General features: G+C 39.4%; 1 protein-coding gene across 1 annotated transcript in view; it reads left to right on the forward strand.

Annotated features, from left to right (window-relative positions):
- The window catches only part of dock1 (dedicator of cytokinesis 1), an 815,700-nt gene that overhangs the window by 244,494 nt on the left and 555,116 nt on the right, over positions 1-16,090 (forward strand). The window contains 4 exon segments of the mRNA XM_034193753.1: positions 2,311-2,408; positions 7,370-7,459; positions 11,060-11,160; positions 11,279-11,407. Coding sequence (XP_034049644.1) covers positions 2,311-2,408; positions 7,370-7,459; positions 11,060-11,160; positions 11,279-11,407 — 418 coding nt within the window.

Here is a 16,090-nt window from a genome sequence, read left to right on the forward strand (position 1 = left end):
CATGTTTAATTTTTGTTTGCTCCCCTCGCGCTGTTGTGGCGCTGAGCTGCATCGTCTCGGCACTAGGTTGCTTCCACTTGGCATCATCATAACGATGCACGACGCAACCGGGAGCAACTGGGAGCAGCCCCGGTGTGAAAGGGGCTTAAGATAATACTGGTAATTAAGAGGCAGATGCTGAACCCAGTAGTAACATAAGGCGGGAGTTTGTCTGCTCAGTAGTTTTGTTTACGGTGTGAAAATGTGATGATCCTAAATGCTTTTGTTGCTGCTCACAAACTTTGAAATGGTAATGTTAAGTATTTGCATTTCATTGCTCTGAATTTATCTTCTTTTTTCCTTCAATCTGCTTTTGTGGTTCCTTTTAAAATCTGCTGTCTACACAGGGTTTTAGTTTTTGTCCAGTTGTGAATGACTCAGAGGCACCCAATGAGTTTTCTTTGACTCACAGGCAAACCATATTTCTCTTTCTTTCTTTTGAAGTTCTTGGAAGACACCACACACCCTGCCTCACCGTCCATGTGTGACGGGCAATAAAGTCTAGATGCTCCGTTATTGTGGCTTTGAAAAGGGTTTCCACAGTGGGGCCAAGCTGTTGTATGATCTTCGTTTCATTACATACTCCCTGTGAGGTGGAAACCTGTCATTTTTACAATCTAATTCTTCTCTCATAGGGCAATCCCTGGTTGTCTGCAGTACATCAGGTCTTGTGACTGAAATCTGTTATTATGTTTGCCTATGATGGACACAGCCATCAGTGTGGCTCTATGCTCGATTGGTTCTCAAAAAGCCAATCAATTATTAAAGGCAAGTTGTATTTGCACGCTCAGTGTCCAAACATATCCCAGCTCCTCCAAGAAAGAATTCCAGGAGACCAGGACACTCAATAAAAAGCTTCCCTAAAATAATCTTGTGGTGTCTTATGATAAATTCTACAGTAACTGGATTACAATGATGGCAGAATCTGGCCATATTTGAATTTGCTATTAAACATTTGCTGATTCTAAATCTGTTACTGTAGACTTCCCCTTATACTACTTTGGGCCTGATTTATTAAGATCCTAGACACCAAGTGCTTAATTGCGGGTCCAATCCAAACTTTTGCACTTTGGGGTGGAGACAGTTTTGTGGGTGATTTACTAAGAATAAATGCAAAGTTGAAAGCGGGTGGTAACGTGACATAGACAGCATTATGTAAATGAGGATTTTGTGTATTAATGGCCAGTTAGTATTAATGGTGATTAGTGCACTATGTTTCAGCGTGGAAGGTTCCCGGTTCAAACCTTGCCCCGCCACATTTCTCCATGTAATGTGTGTGGCATTGCATCATGAAGGGCATCCAGCGTAAACCTTGTGCCAATTCAACATGCAGATCCACTTCGGATTTGCTGTGGCGACCCCGAGTGCAAAACAACGGGACATCCGAATGGGACTTACTTTTTTGTGTATTAATGCCCCTAAGCTCAAAATGACATTAAATCAGTCACTTGCAGGTATGCACCCTGTGCACATAACTGAGCATGTTCACTCACTGGCAGTTAAAAATAAGACACAATCTCCTATTTCAGACAGAATCTCCTATTTCCAATGGCAGAATGCAGCATAATTAGTACTGGGAATGGTACAACATTTGGCTGTTTAATCCCCATTCACAGCTTCATGTTGGAGTGTAGTAGAGAAGGATTGGAACAAAGGAAAACGGATCAAAAGTCAGCTCAGTTTTTGCCTGTGCCTTCTGTCAAACTGCAGCTGAAATATCACATTTTGGATTGACACAATTCAGGTTCTGCCTTCAAAACCATTTTGATCAGGCTCATGCAACACTGAGAGATTAACAATCTGTTATACAATTATAGAAGAACTTTGCACTTTATGTAATTAAGGACGGAGTCCCAGGAGTTGAGGAACTCTTGTTCTAAAGGTGGAATTGAGCAGCATCAGACAGAAATGTAACTTGATCCCAAGCCAAGGTGTGTGCAGTTATATAGCATGAACCCCATAGGCTACCGGTGCAATGCTGGTGGCTGTTCAGTCTGACATTTTCATGAATTACACTTTAATGAATGAAAGTTGAGAGAGAGCTACCGTGAACATTTTCACCTTTGTCTGTTGCTGCAGATAGTAAGGTTAAATATGTAGATGCCCCGCTGAGCACTCGTTTTCCTGAACCTGCTTCCCAATACCACTAGAGCGGTGGTCCAGCAGGACAGTTCTAGGAGCAGTTCTAGGAGAGGACCCTGCCCTGCAGGATCCTCTCTCACTTGTCTGTCACATTTTGCACTTTGTAGAAATATATTTTTTTTCTCCTAGTGGATCTACTTGGCCTGCTGAAGTGGCGCTCCAACACCAGCCTGCTACAGCAGAACCTCCAGCAGCTGATGAAGGTGGATGGTGGAGAAGTTGTCAAGGTCAGACCATGGAAGTTGTACCTGCTAAATGTGTCTTAAAATGTATTTGTGTGTGTGTGTGTGTGTGTGTGTTTGTATTTGCGGTAGTAGACATGATGATTTGTCACAAACGTTATATGCATTCATTCTGGAGCCAGAAATAATGACCTTGAAGATTTGTATCCCTGAAAATATTACCTAATTTATTTAATATAGTTAATGAAATGTCCTTAAATGTTCTCAACAGCTTTTGACAATAACTGTGCAGTCACTATGCATCCTTGGTGCTTTTAAGAGCTACAGTTGGTGCTTGGCTTTTTTTTTAAGCATCTTTAACCATGAGGGAGCAGGTGAGGGAGATGATGTGGTAGGTTAGTTGAAATCTGCTGGAGTTTGTTTTAGTCTTCAAATCCATCCTCCAGTCATTAAAAGTCTGTTTAAAGTAAAGCAAATTCTTGTTGGACTCTTCAAGGTGAGAGTTGGTGTCACATGTCCTGTTGGAATATTCCATTGTGGGATTTTCTTCATGAAACTTTTCTATTTGGAGTTTTGGCACCCATTGGACAGCAGCTGAGGTTTCTACACATGTTGATTTGTCTGTCAAATTGCAGTTTGTTTGTTGCATTATGTGTTGTTTAAAAGTGCCCATAATTATTTATTTTTTTAGTTATTTTCCTGCGACTAGATGTTGAACTAGCTGTTTCCAGGATCAAAATAATAGTTTCTTTCTTGGCTACACCTCCCCAACCCTCACTTCACTTTTTTTCTGCAGGTCAGAGGCATTTTTAGTCTCTAAATTCCTGCTGTCTGGCATTAAAATAAATTAAATAATTAATTAATTAACAGCCATGCACTGAGTAGTGAGTACTGCTTTCTCTGTGTAAATGTAGGGAGGGGCGATGGTTTTACATGGTTGTAGTTACATTCACTAAATGTGCACACATGGAAGTCTCAAGTATTAGGGCTGAGACTGTAGGCTTATGTCCTGATGCAATAAGCATCATGATACCTGGGTCCCGATTTGACACATGCTGCGATTCTTAAGAAACGTGATTCCACCAGTATTGTAATTTGAAATTACAATATAATGTGACACTAAACCATGAACTTGAATAATACAATTCTAGGGACTGTATATCTTAAACTATATTTGTAAACATAGTGCACATCATATGTTTGAGCTACCCCCCAGGAGAACCGGAATGCATATTTGGTAGTTTGATAATTAACTTGGTTTTTTAAGTAAGATGCTAAAAGTGTGTCTTTGACAAACCCAGACTTGGCTACATAAAAAGTACATTTGGATTGGACAGTGTGTAATTAATTGGTATATCAAAACCTCTGTTGCTGTCTTGGTTTAATATTTGTCCCTGCTCTACTGGGTGTAAAAACTACAGGGTCAGTTTGCACTGCCAGGCCTGCCTGTAGCACATCTGGCTGGCCAGGACTGCAGGGCACCCAGACCACCCTGCATTCTCACCAATGGTCTGTTACGATTAGGATCCAAGAACAGAGTCTATTCGAAACTCAATAGCAGGACAGCCAGGACACAGGATGAGTTCCAAAAATACAAAATGTTTTAAAAAAAAGAGTGTTTGTGTGAATCAAACCCACACAAACAGAGTAGAAAAACAACAAAAATACAATATCCAACCGTAACTCTGGGTGGAGGAATCCCGGGAGGAGAGAACGTGAGTAGATAACTCAAAAACAGCTGATGACAAAAAGGAGTGAATACCAAAAACCAGGATACTTACAAACAGCTGAAATAACGAGGGAAAACACAAAGCACAATGACACCAGAAACACTCGAGACACGTAACGAAAGGTAATGTACCCGCCAAGCAAAGACAAACAGGAGTGGCTTAAATGAACAGACTAATGATCAGCAGGTGCAATAATCAGGGCAGACAGGAGCACATGAATAACTAAGGGAACACAAGGGGGCAGCAACAGATGCCAGATAATAAAGCATAATAATGACACATAATCAAAATACACCTCAAACAATAAAAAGCAAACATAACATAACTGGTACACTTTCGATACAGATAAACCAATCAACCAAAAGATGAATATAAATAACCGAAATCTAAAATCACTGGGAAGGTGAGAAATTGCAGAGAGAGACAGCCACAAACATAGACACTGAAACAAGACACACATGAGTGACTGACACTGGAGAGATACACACACACGCACACACACAGGATTCAGAGACAAAGCAGGAAGGCAAAATACACGATCACATGTACATCAGACAGACAGCAAGAGCACACCCACACACAAGAGGGACATGCCCCCACATAACCAGGACACAGGAGAAAGCGCATACAGGGGATGGAAACGACACCAGATGGCATGTGCGTGCAATCGCACACATGCAGACAACACAGGATAGCGGGTGAATCACAGAATCGCGGGGGGTCATGAAAACAGGCAAAGATACCAGGACCCAACTTGACCAAAGAGACACAGCACAGTAGCACATTAAAAAATACTCGAACAGACAACCCGACAACGTGTTCAGCACCATCTCAACCATTTCAGACACAGACTAATTTTTAGCAGTCACTGGCTGTTTAAAATGGAAGTAAAGTCGCACAGTAATCAGATTAGGTGTATGCTGCACCCTCTGCTGTTTGAAAGTGATGCTGCGCTTTTTTCCACCTCATCAATAGGCAGTTGAATTTAAGCAGGGGTGGTGGCCAAGCTATTAAATGCGCTTGTTTCATGCTGTGGCGACCCCAAGTCAAAACAAGGGAGATGCTTAATTTTACTGTATAGGCAGTTGAATTTGAATTTTGCTGATTCTGGGCTTTAAAAATTGTCAAAATAAATGTCATATTGTCAAAATAAATATCATGATATTGTAAATATTGATTTCTTCAACCCCCACCCTATTGTGCATTAAGCGTCCTTATAACAGCCTGGGAATGTAAACGGACCAGAAAATGTTCAAAGTCATTCTTGGAAAAGTACTAAATCTTTACATAGAAAATAATTATCGGCTGCTACATACATGTTTACAATGTCATTTAGGGCACCTTTAACTCGAAACAAGTGATCAAAGCAAACAAAGCGAACAGTGCTCACATGCAATGACCACATTACTCTTTGTTCTGTGCACATTCTTCTTTCTTTGTTTATATTGGAGCGCAACAGTCATCTGACTGCTGCCACCTGACTGACAAATGGTGTTACTGCAGCATTTTGCAAAAGCTCTGGCTTCAACATCCAGAGAAGCTGTCAGCATTTTGACATTTAGCCACTGTGGAAAGTGTGAAAGTGCCCTTTTGGGCATGAAAAACAATTGAATAGTTTAGATGTAGCTAAAATAGAGAGCTCTATAACAGTTTTTTTTGTACATCCCCACGCAGTTGTGATCAGACCATAAATACGTCAGCCACAGCTGGACTTCCTCATTACACAACAGGAGTGTGATTATCATCTCTTCCAGATTAGCACTCACTTTTCCCAAAGAGTTTAAGAGGTTGTCTGTGTGCATTTAAATACAGCTATCAGCTGAGCATTCAAAAGGTCATTCATAAATCACTCACTCATCTTTAACCACTGACTCCAATTAAGGGTCACCGGGGGGGGGACTTTAGCCTATCCCAGCAAAATTGGCTGTGTACGCCAACAGAGGGGTGGTGTAACACGTTAGTGATGGTGACTTGGTTACTGGTGAACAGAATTGTGTTGGTCCATGTAAATGACTGTGGCACTAACACCAATGATGGCAAAGTAAAGTGTTCAAATTCCACTGTGTTACAGCCACAGACTGTAAACAAAAATAGATTCTGTGCTGCAATTCACCCACACTCATACACAGGAGCCAAAATTTCATGAATGCTGTTGGTGCCATCTTGCTCAATTAGAATCATAGTCCTCATAGTCAGTTCTAATGTGGAATCGAGTGGGATGTCTCTATCCAATGACTGTGAAGGCTTTTTTTCAGACTTCCATTAAAAATCTTATATATATATATATATATATATATATATATATATATATATATGCACATTTAGTGTGAATCTGATGCCATGTTGCAAATCTGAATAATCAGAAATAGTCTGAAATATATTTTTTTCCAAATTCGTATTAAGCCTCATTTGTAGGTGGCTTGAAACATGAGTTAAATCACATTTATCCAAATCCCAAATTTTCAGTTAAAAAAAAAAACCCATCTGTGACTTTTGACCCAACGTAAAACCAGTGTTTACATCACCCTTACAGGAATCTGTGCCTGTACTGAACCGATTTGGCAGGATGTACAGATCTGGTAGCTTTGTTGGTTGTATGACCAAAGCAGATGGTCAACCCGCTAAGGCTGGTCTGCTTGAGGTTTCTTCCTACAATTAAAAGAAAAAAACACACCTAAGGATGTTTTTGCTTATCACTGTTGCCAGTGTGCTTGCTTGGGGGGTGGGTGGGTGGGTGGGTGTTATTGAATTGGTAGAAATTCCTAGTGTCCATGCCTCAGTAGGTTGTGGCTGTTTTGGTGGCAAAAGGGGATTGACACGCTGTTAGACAAGGCGGTCACAATGTTACGGCTGATCTGTGTGGATATTTTTTAGTTATTTTACCTCTGACAAAAAAAGGTTTTATATCAGAACTGCACTACCATTCCATCTATCGGTCTGTCTGTCCTTGAGTATTTAAGTGCAACTCCTCCGAAACCAGTTAGTGGATTTCAGTGAAGCTTCACGCCGTGGTAGCACACTGTATGAAGATCTGCATGAAAAAAAATAATTCCAGTCTGTCAGTCTCAACGGGTAATAATTGTACTTTTTATGCACATTTGTCAGTTACATGTATAAAGAGTTCTGTTGGCACATCAGTACAGAGTTTAACACTATTAATTCAGGTATTTCATCAGAGAAGACTTGTGAATACTGATGTATAACGCATGCAAGCAACTGTTACTGCACAGATCTGTAGTTAAACTGCCTTAATGTGTTGTGCATCTGTCATTTTAGTTTCTGCAAGACACTCTGGATGCTCTCTTCAACATCATGATGGAGAATTCTGACAGCGACACTTTTGATACTTTGGTCTTCGACGCCTTGGTAAGCAAAGAGAGAATAACAACAGAGCAGAATTTGTACTGACAGACTCTTGGCAGTGGAAATAAACTGAATTGACAGCTCAGATGCAAATAAGTTGTCAGATCTTTGATGTGCTAAATGTTTTTGAAGGGTGCTGCAGCTCTTTTTGTTGGGCCTTTTTGATTCTGCTAAAACCTGGTGTTTGTGTTTGTGTTTACACCACAAGTGCGTAGCTGCCTGTTTTCCATCCTAAACTGTAGCTCCAAAGTACCACAGTGAAAAATCCATTACCTTATTTTGAAAACACACACGTACCTTCAGGTATTCTTACAGTCTACACAGGTTTTGAAGTGTCAGACAGGATTCACTTTGCACTTCTGCTTTGCTGTTATCACTGTTTGTGTCTTGTATCAAAAGTATGCGAAGTACATGCCTAAACTCCTCACAGTAAGGTTGAATGTTGGCCCAGAATAACAAAATACCTCGGCTGAAAATGCCTCAGCGAGGACGCCTACTTCATCATTTCTGCAGTTCATGTTTTTTTATTTGGATGCACATTCATACATATGAAGTTTTGTATATTTTAATTGATGAAGGTAAAGCAAGTAGCTCAGGGGAACAAGGAGTTGGGCTACCTATATGTAGACCTGGGTTCGATTCCTGGTCGTGTTACCTATATTTGTGTCCTCGAAAATAATGGACAATTTTCAAGTTGCGCTGCAGAGACTTCCGGTTAGTGAGCCTCTCGCTCACGTGTTTGGCGTTATTAGAATCAACAGCTTGTTATGATGCCTCGTGGCTAACTGATCGGTTGTTATGGGCCAGTTACAGTGTTTGTGAAGCGTTGTGTGTTCTCTAGAAAAGCGAAAATTAAAAAGCGAGACACTCAGTCTGCGAATCTGAGCAAAAAGCAGAAGAATGATGGACTTCTGTTGAGAGGAGCTTCTTTCAGACACTGTTCGTCAGTGTGGTCATAATCCAACACAACCAGGGGTTCAGCACTCCCCTGGTTGGATTATGTGCTTCAAAATGCCGAGCTTCGTGCTGTTGAAGTGTAGTGATATTGCAATAATTATTCACAAAAAGCAGACAACTTAATAATTGAAATTTTTTCTGGAGTCTGACTTGTGCTTTTCAATCTTCAAACTAATGTATCACTCCATAAAAAACACTATATGAAACCACAAAGTTATTTAAAATAACATATCGCTCCATAAAAAAAAAAAAAAAAAAATTTTAATACATTCAACCCAACCACTCACATAATTTAGACATCAAAAGCTCCTACAGACATAATTTTAACAAGCTCTAAGAAACTTCAACATGTTCACCACAGCAGTAGCATACAGCATCGCAATCTGCAGAATAAGGACACATTTATTTATCATTACATTTTACCCAGAATGCATTGCATTCAACTTGAAGTGGTGGCCAGGCTTAAAACGGGAGGGGTGACCGATATCATTGGTGCTTGTGCCGCCTGGTGGTGTGAAGCTGTATAGCTTTGTCAGCACAGACAAGTCTTCACAGACACACACAAATCGCTGCACGCATTTACAGATCTAACACGGCAGGAGTGTAGCAAAAGTAATGTGTAAGAACACAGCCAATACACACACAGTGTTTTTTTTACACATTTGTGGATCTGGTTATAAACACACCAATCGAAGCACACACACAGATTGTTCTACACATTTGTGGATCTGGTTGCATACACACAGGTAGAAATACATATTTGCAAATATTTTTGCTACAATAATGGCCCCATAAAAAAGCATCTGAAATTCTCAAATGAAATGCTAAGTCCAGTACTTGAGTCAGTGACTTGATAAGACCACTATCTTTACTTAAAAGCTTATATTTTTCTACAACATTGCTGAACAAGAGAATGACCATGTGCACCCCCCCCAATCAGTATATAATTTTATTTTGTGAAAATTAAACCACTTCAACACAAATAACTGCCTTACTTTATTTCTTTGGTGGATCAGAGCTACCTTCTGTTCAGATTTGTGTTTTATCCATTTGTGACCCGTGCTAAACTGTGGGTGTGACCTTTATTGTCATGTGCTGTACATCTGTACAACCAGTGTGTTTATGTTTAAATGCTCTAATATTTCTGTATTTCTGCCACAATTTTTCTTTAGAAAACACAAAGTTGTTTGTGGCCATAGCCTCTAAATGTTTCTTTCAAAATATGCCATACCAGCTCCATGGTCCATCATACTCACAGAAACCTGTCTGGGAAACACTGGGAATGTGTCATTGTACATCTCACCAGGCTCTCTTAAAATGCATAATTAAAATTGTACACTTTTTTCCAGAAGCAGTTGGCCCAGTTCATTAAAACTCCACAGATGTTTCACATACTTTATGGGTGAAATATACTAAGATTTGAAACAAGTCTGATAAATATCGCACAATATTCCAAATAAATACTTGTTACTGTCTAAAATAGCAAAAATTAGAATTGGTTCTTGCTTAGCAACAGACCGTGGATGATTAAAAATATATACAGACCTTGATCGTGAATTTTTTTTTATATACTTTACATGTTAATGCCTCATTATTACTGGCCAGCTGCATATGTTCTGTGCACACCATGTAACATCTTTTGCTGTCTGTATGTTTGAAGCCTCCTGACGAAATGGCCGGGAATTTCAGTTTCAGTCTAAGTTTCCAATTGATGCCTAGCGACAAGCCATGTAGATTTCATCCATGCAGTCAGATGCATCTGGCTGTGTAGATAATAATACTGCATCAGACCTGCATGTGCTGTTGCCGTGTATTGCCGTATCCACCACACCATGGAACTGCTTTGGTTCCTGGTTGGGACAACAAGTCCATCTCTAACTCCAGCTTTACATACACTCCATAGTTTCGACTGAGTATTAACAGTTGTGAGTGCATGCACTCCTTAATGTGAAGGTCAGAACTGTAACATCATTTTCAGTTGCTACAGTGCCAAAGCTTAATTTCACATTTACACAAACAAACAAACAAACAAACCCCAAATCATTATTTAAAAGTTAATGACTGCTCTGTGTATTGCAGCTCATAAACCGATCCTTGTAGTGTGCAAATAGGAGCTGGCTCCATTACTTAGAAAGTGGGACTGCAGACCTAATGCATCTTGGGCTGAATCTCCACTATAGTGATGTGCATGAAGTTGCAGCATTATCATTATCGGTGTTTGAAACATTTATTATCTGGTTGTTCTGCAGCATGGAAGATGATAAGTTTGATAAAACAACAACAACAACAAACAAACAACACCAACAAAACCACCCAGAAATAAATGAGCCTCTTTGAATTTTGTTTGGGCAACTTTGTCATGTAACAACTTTTTGTTGCTCTAGTATCTTGGAACCAGGAACCATTTCCTCTTGCAGAGACTGAGTGATGAAATTGTGTTATTTCATGTCCTAAAATCTCTGCAGGCTAAAAAAAAATTGAGTGAAACTGACTCTGACTGGGTGAAACTGACTGGGACATGAGACAAAAGCAATCTCATGTCCCAGTCTATTTCAGAACTTTGAAAATGACAGGCGTGAACTTCTTGCTGTACATAATGGGCCATGGAGTTTACATTCTAATGACTATACCTTTGTGTTCTGGCAGGTGTTTATAATTGGACTCATAGCCGATAGGAAGTTCCAGCACTTCAACCCTGTTCTCGAAACCTACATCCGGAAGCACTTCAGTGCCACTTTGGCGTACACGTAAGTTAGTTAGCCTTCGTACGCTTTGTTCATCACTGCACAGATGCGGTCTTTAACATTTTGACTTAATAAATGTTTTTTTTTTTATGCTCAGCATATGACTTGGTTTTGATTGTAGGAAGTTGACCAAGGTTTTGAAGAATTACGTCGACAATGCTGAGAAGCTAACAGAACAGCTGCTGAAGGCAATGAAAGCTCTGGAGTACATCTTCAAGTTCATCGTTCGCTCCAGGGTCCTCTTCAACCAGTATGTCCTCAAACACAATTAGAATGCTAATAGTGCCAAAACCTTGTGCATTGCAATGGGACTCTTGAAAGCATCACATGATGCACCTTTTCAACAACTTAATATTGGTTCAAAGAGTGTCTTCAAAATGTCATTTTGAGAAGGAAATACCCCACAGATATAGTCCTGTTGTGCTCCCCATATCTGATTCTTCTCAGAGATGTGCTCACTCTTGCATTTTCATTTTAAGGGGTATTTTCACCCGCAGTGTTTTAAAGGGTATTTGTAGGAATGGGTATTGTTTGAATTTTAGCTGTTCCCATTACAGTTCTACTTATCGAGTCCCTGTTTTCCAAAATTGTAAGAGGTGAAATGTACAGATTAAAAGATACTTATTCTTTTAAACATTAACTGAAGATTTATAAGTAGGATTTACATTTATAAGTATTTTGTAATAAATACATAAAAAAAACATGATTTACAAATTTACTTTAAAAATATCTATAGTAAATGATTAGGAATAGTCTAGTAAGTAAAGTAACTGAGTTGCTGAGACCCAGAATTTTGGAACTTTGTGAATGAGGAATTGGGATACCAATATGTAGACCTGGGTTTGAGTCCTGGTCATGCTACCTGTCTGTGTCCGTGGGCGAGACTTCATATGCTTTGTCCCAGTCCACCCAGGCATAAATGAGGACCAGCCTTAGCTGGAGATGTAACCTGTGTTGGACTGGCCTCATGTCCAGGGGGAGTCATAGGCTGTCATCCGCTTCATACTGCGGAATCGAGGGACAAGCAGCAGCACCACTAGTGGGCCTCAGGTCCTTTATCGGGCTGACTTCTAGAATCAGAATCACCCCAATCAGCTTTATTGTCATTGCACAATAAAACAGAACAACAAAATTTACTTGTGCGTCCTCAAAAACAATGCTCCCACTCACACATAACTACTTCTTATATGCTGTACATGTTGTCAGTAATTGTACATATTAAGACCAAACAAGTTTATCTGATAAAGCCCAACAGCATATATGACAAAAACGAAGCTTTTAATGCAGGTCAAAGCACAATTTCTCCCAGAATTCCTAAGCATTGGAAACACTTTCCAGTATGGAAAGCAATATATGGCTCCAAACAGGAAATAATTCTCTGTATACTTTTGTGCATAATTTATTTTTATTTGAGTTGTCATTAGTAACAAACTTCCACAAATCCAAGTCAGAGAGACTACCAGTGGACGACTGAAAGTTACCATGCTTCAACAATGAATATCTTTGTGCACACTTGTTGTGAATGTATTATGTGCATCGGCTCTGAATACTGTGATATAGCCTTAATTGTTAGTTAGCAAGTTAATACACTTTAAACTTTGATTCTAGTATGTGCACAGCTTTCAGGCTTGACTTGCAAGAGGAACAGACGGAATGCAGTAGTGTGGCAGATGTTCGTGCTCTTGATCCGACAAATAAAATGAAATTATTCTGGTATTTCTGGATGTAAATAGATGCAAAAAAGCATGCACTTTGACTGTTTTAAATCAAGGCTTAAAACTTTTTTTTTCTGACTAAAGCTTTTGATTGCAGTGTCACTGGACTCCTGTCTTCTTTGGCAAGACATCTTTATTCTTTTATATTTGTGTTTTTATGAGTGCTGTTAATCAATTTCATTTTTAAATATCAAATAATTGTGTGATTACAGTTAACCCATGATTAATCTCACTTTTTTGATCTTGAATCCAAGCTCCTTTTTAATGTCTGTAATCATGAACAGATTTTTTTCTCATAATTTCCAATTAGTGCAGAATTGTAGTAGTAAAACGTGTAGAGCAGTAGTGACCGAATAATTTTTCTTTATTAAAAACAGATTCAGTCCCATTACTATTATTCATATTATTGTTATTATGATTGTTTGTAAAAAAAAATCTCTTTAAAATGACGTCAAAAGGAGATCTTTTACTCTTGGGGTGGCTTTTGACACTTCTCTCTGGTTCAGCCCCTGTGTATTGTCTCTATAAGCAGAAAAAAACAGACAGCTGAGAAAAAACTGACAACAGGCTTATAGTGAAGTAGACAACATGCACATTATTGCATTAATTTTGACAACCCTAGGTTTTATTACTTTTTACAATTACACCCTCACAAACAAACATTTGGGGAGTCTATAGGAATCTACAGGAGTGTATTTCATTCACTGGATAAAAAAATATTAGACAGCTGATCTCGTAAATACGAGAAAAGATGTCATAATAATGAGAAAATTAATCTTGTAATTATGAAACCAGGTGTCTAATTTGTTTATATATATATATATATATATATATATATATATATATATATATATATATATATATATATATAGCTTCCATACTTCCAATCCCTCAGTACAGAAGCGGGATAAGGTTAGCCAATGATAGCATACTGTGATCAGACCACAAATTGTGGATTTTGCAGGGAGGAGCACAGGGCGGCTTATCAAAATAAGGCGTGTCTCGCTCCCCTCCAGACTTCCAGCTTTCACTCACACAGCCCCACCAACCACTGAGGGACAAAGATGGGCTCACTTCCAGCCGGGTGCATGCCACTCTGGGTGCCCCGTGCAGTGCCGGCGGTTACAAATTGGCCGGTTTTCGATTATGACTTGTGACTTCTCACGCTTGTCTTTACTGAGGGACTGGAAGTATGGAAGCCCATTGTACGGAAGTTATGATTTAAAAAAAAAAAAGAAAAAATAGCTTGAGCTTATAATTACTAGATCAGCAGTCTGTTTTTTTTTAATCCAATGAATGCAATATGCTTCCTCAGGATTCCCCTATCTTTGGAATCTTCACATTGTAGCACAGCATATATGAAAATGGGCATGAAGGAAAATTCTGGTTCCATGTTTTCAAGGGGAGATAATTGGACTTCTATTATTGTTTTTAAATTATACATCGTATTTGTTAATTATGTGTTTAAACAGATCTGTTGGGCCTGTCAGGAGAAAAGGTTGACCACTTTATTAATTCAGGTATTTCATCACTGAGCAACTACTAGGTCAGACCAGGAGCTATCGTTTTATTAGCTTGCTCACAGATTTTCAGTCTTAATTTTATTCAGAAAATGTTTAAAATTATGCTTGTATGTTGTGGCTTCTTGAAGAGTATATAAAGTGCAAATTGCTTTTATGTCCAAATGATGAGAGGTAGCATTTTGTGTGGCTTATATAATGTGTTGCAGGCCATTTCCAAGTCTGATTCAGGATGTGAAATTCTTCTGATCAAAGTGCAGGTGCCGGGCTGTATAATGAACAGTGGAACAATTGTATGAAATGTTACAGGAGGTGTTATAGCCACCCTTTTTTGTTAACTGTGGGAGATCTACCACTGGTGTGGCTGTCCAGACCTCAAATATTGTTGTGCAGGGAGGTCTATAATCCAGTGATTTCTGTAAGCCTGTAACAGTGATGATTGTGGATCGTGTAATACCTGCAGCCCTGTGAGAGATAGTGGCTCAGCAAAACCCCCGTCTGTGGAAGAAAGCCAGAGGAAAGAGTGGGAGCCAACACTAAACATTTATAAACCTTCCTAAATTCTCACACAATGCTTATTTTTTATTTAAAAGTGAGTGGTTGCTTCACTTAATTCATGTGAAGTGAGTGGTACATGGCTCATTTACAGTTAATGCCCATTTTGTGGAGATTTATAGACTCTGCAAATTGGATGAAATGCATTTGCATTTTTGGGAATTATTTGTATTCCAGTGCAACTGGAAGCTAGAAGCAGGTTTGCCATCAGTTGTTAATGTGATTACTGGCTTTTATGACCAGTGTGTGTTTTTGACCGAGTTTCATCTATACATGAGAACCCCCTAAAGTGAAGACTTATTATTCCTTAACATATGATAAAGGAGTTATTTATTTTGTATCAACAGAAAAGCTTTTATATCATGTAAAATGATTTTAGATCAAGTTTAGGCATTCTCATGTTTAATCGTGATGATAAAAACACTTAAATATTTAAAGCCAGAGTGTGTAAGATTTAAGGGTCTTTAACCCTCTGGGGCAGATGCCGTCTTATACGACGGCTGAGACCCCGTTTTACTAAATTATAAATAACTTTTTAATGATATGAGATAGAAACGTAGTTTTTGTTTTTGTTGAAAAGTTAACTCTGTGGACTTTCAAGCCAGCCGTCCACCATCTTTGTACTCCTCATAGAACCTGTGTGATGACGTGCGCAATGTGAGTGTCCAATAGGAATTGGTTTACCATCACATGGTTTTCCAAAATCCAATCGTAGGGCAGATTTACTCACGTGATAAACCAAAGATTGTTTTTAGGAGTGATGTGTTACGAGTTGGCCCGTTTGAATAGCTGGCTCCAGTGCGCCCTGCGCCATTGCGCACAGCGATCAGTGAAAGTGAGCAGATGGAGCAGACGGAGGGCCTCTCATACAATCTTAAGCCCCTTTCACATTGGCATATTCGTAGAGCTGCTCATTGTGACGTATTGTCTGCGCCGAGTTGAGCAGCTGTCCGCCCACTTTTAGCAGCTCTACGTCGAGTTTTTTCTCCCTATGCAGCAGTATGTTGAGGGCTACGTACATAGGACGGAAGAAATTAAACATGTTTAATTTTCTTCGGCGTAGAGCGCTGGACACAGTTTTAAGCAGGTCTGCTCAGCACAGCGTTACTGCAAGCAAGTCTGTGCAACACGGCGCTCCTGTAC

The sequence above is a fragment of the Thalassophryne amazonica genome, chromosome 18, assembly GCF_902500255.1.
Source record: "Thalassophryne amazonica chromosome 18, fThaAma1.1, whole genome shotgun sequence".
Classification (NCBI taxonomy): domain Eukaryota; kingdom Metazoa; phylum Chordata; class Actinopteri; order Batrachoidiformes; family Batrachoididae; genus Thalassophryne; species Thalassophryne amazonica.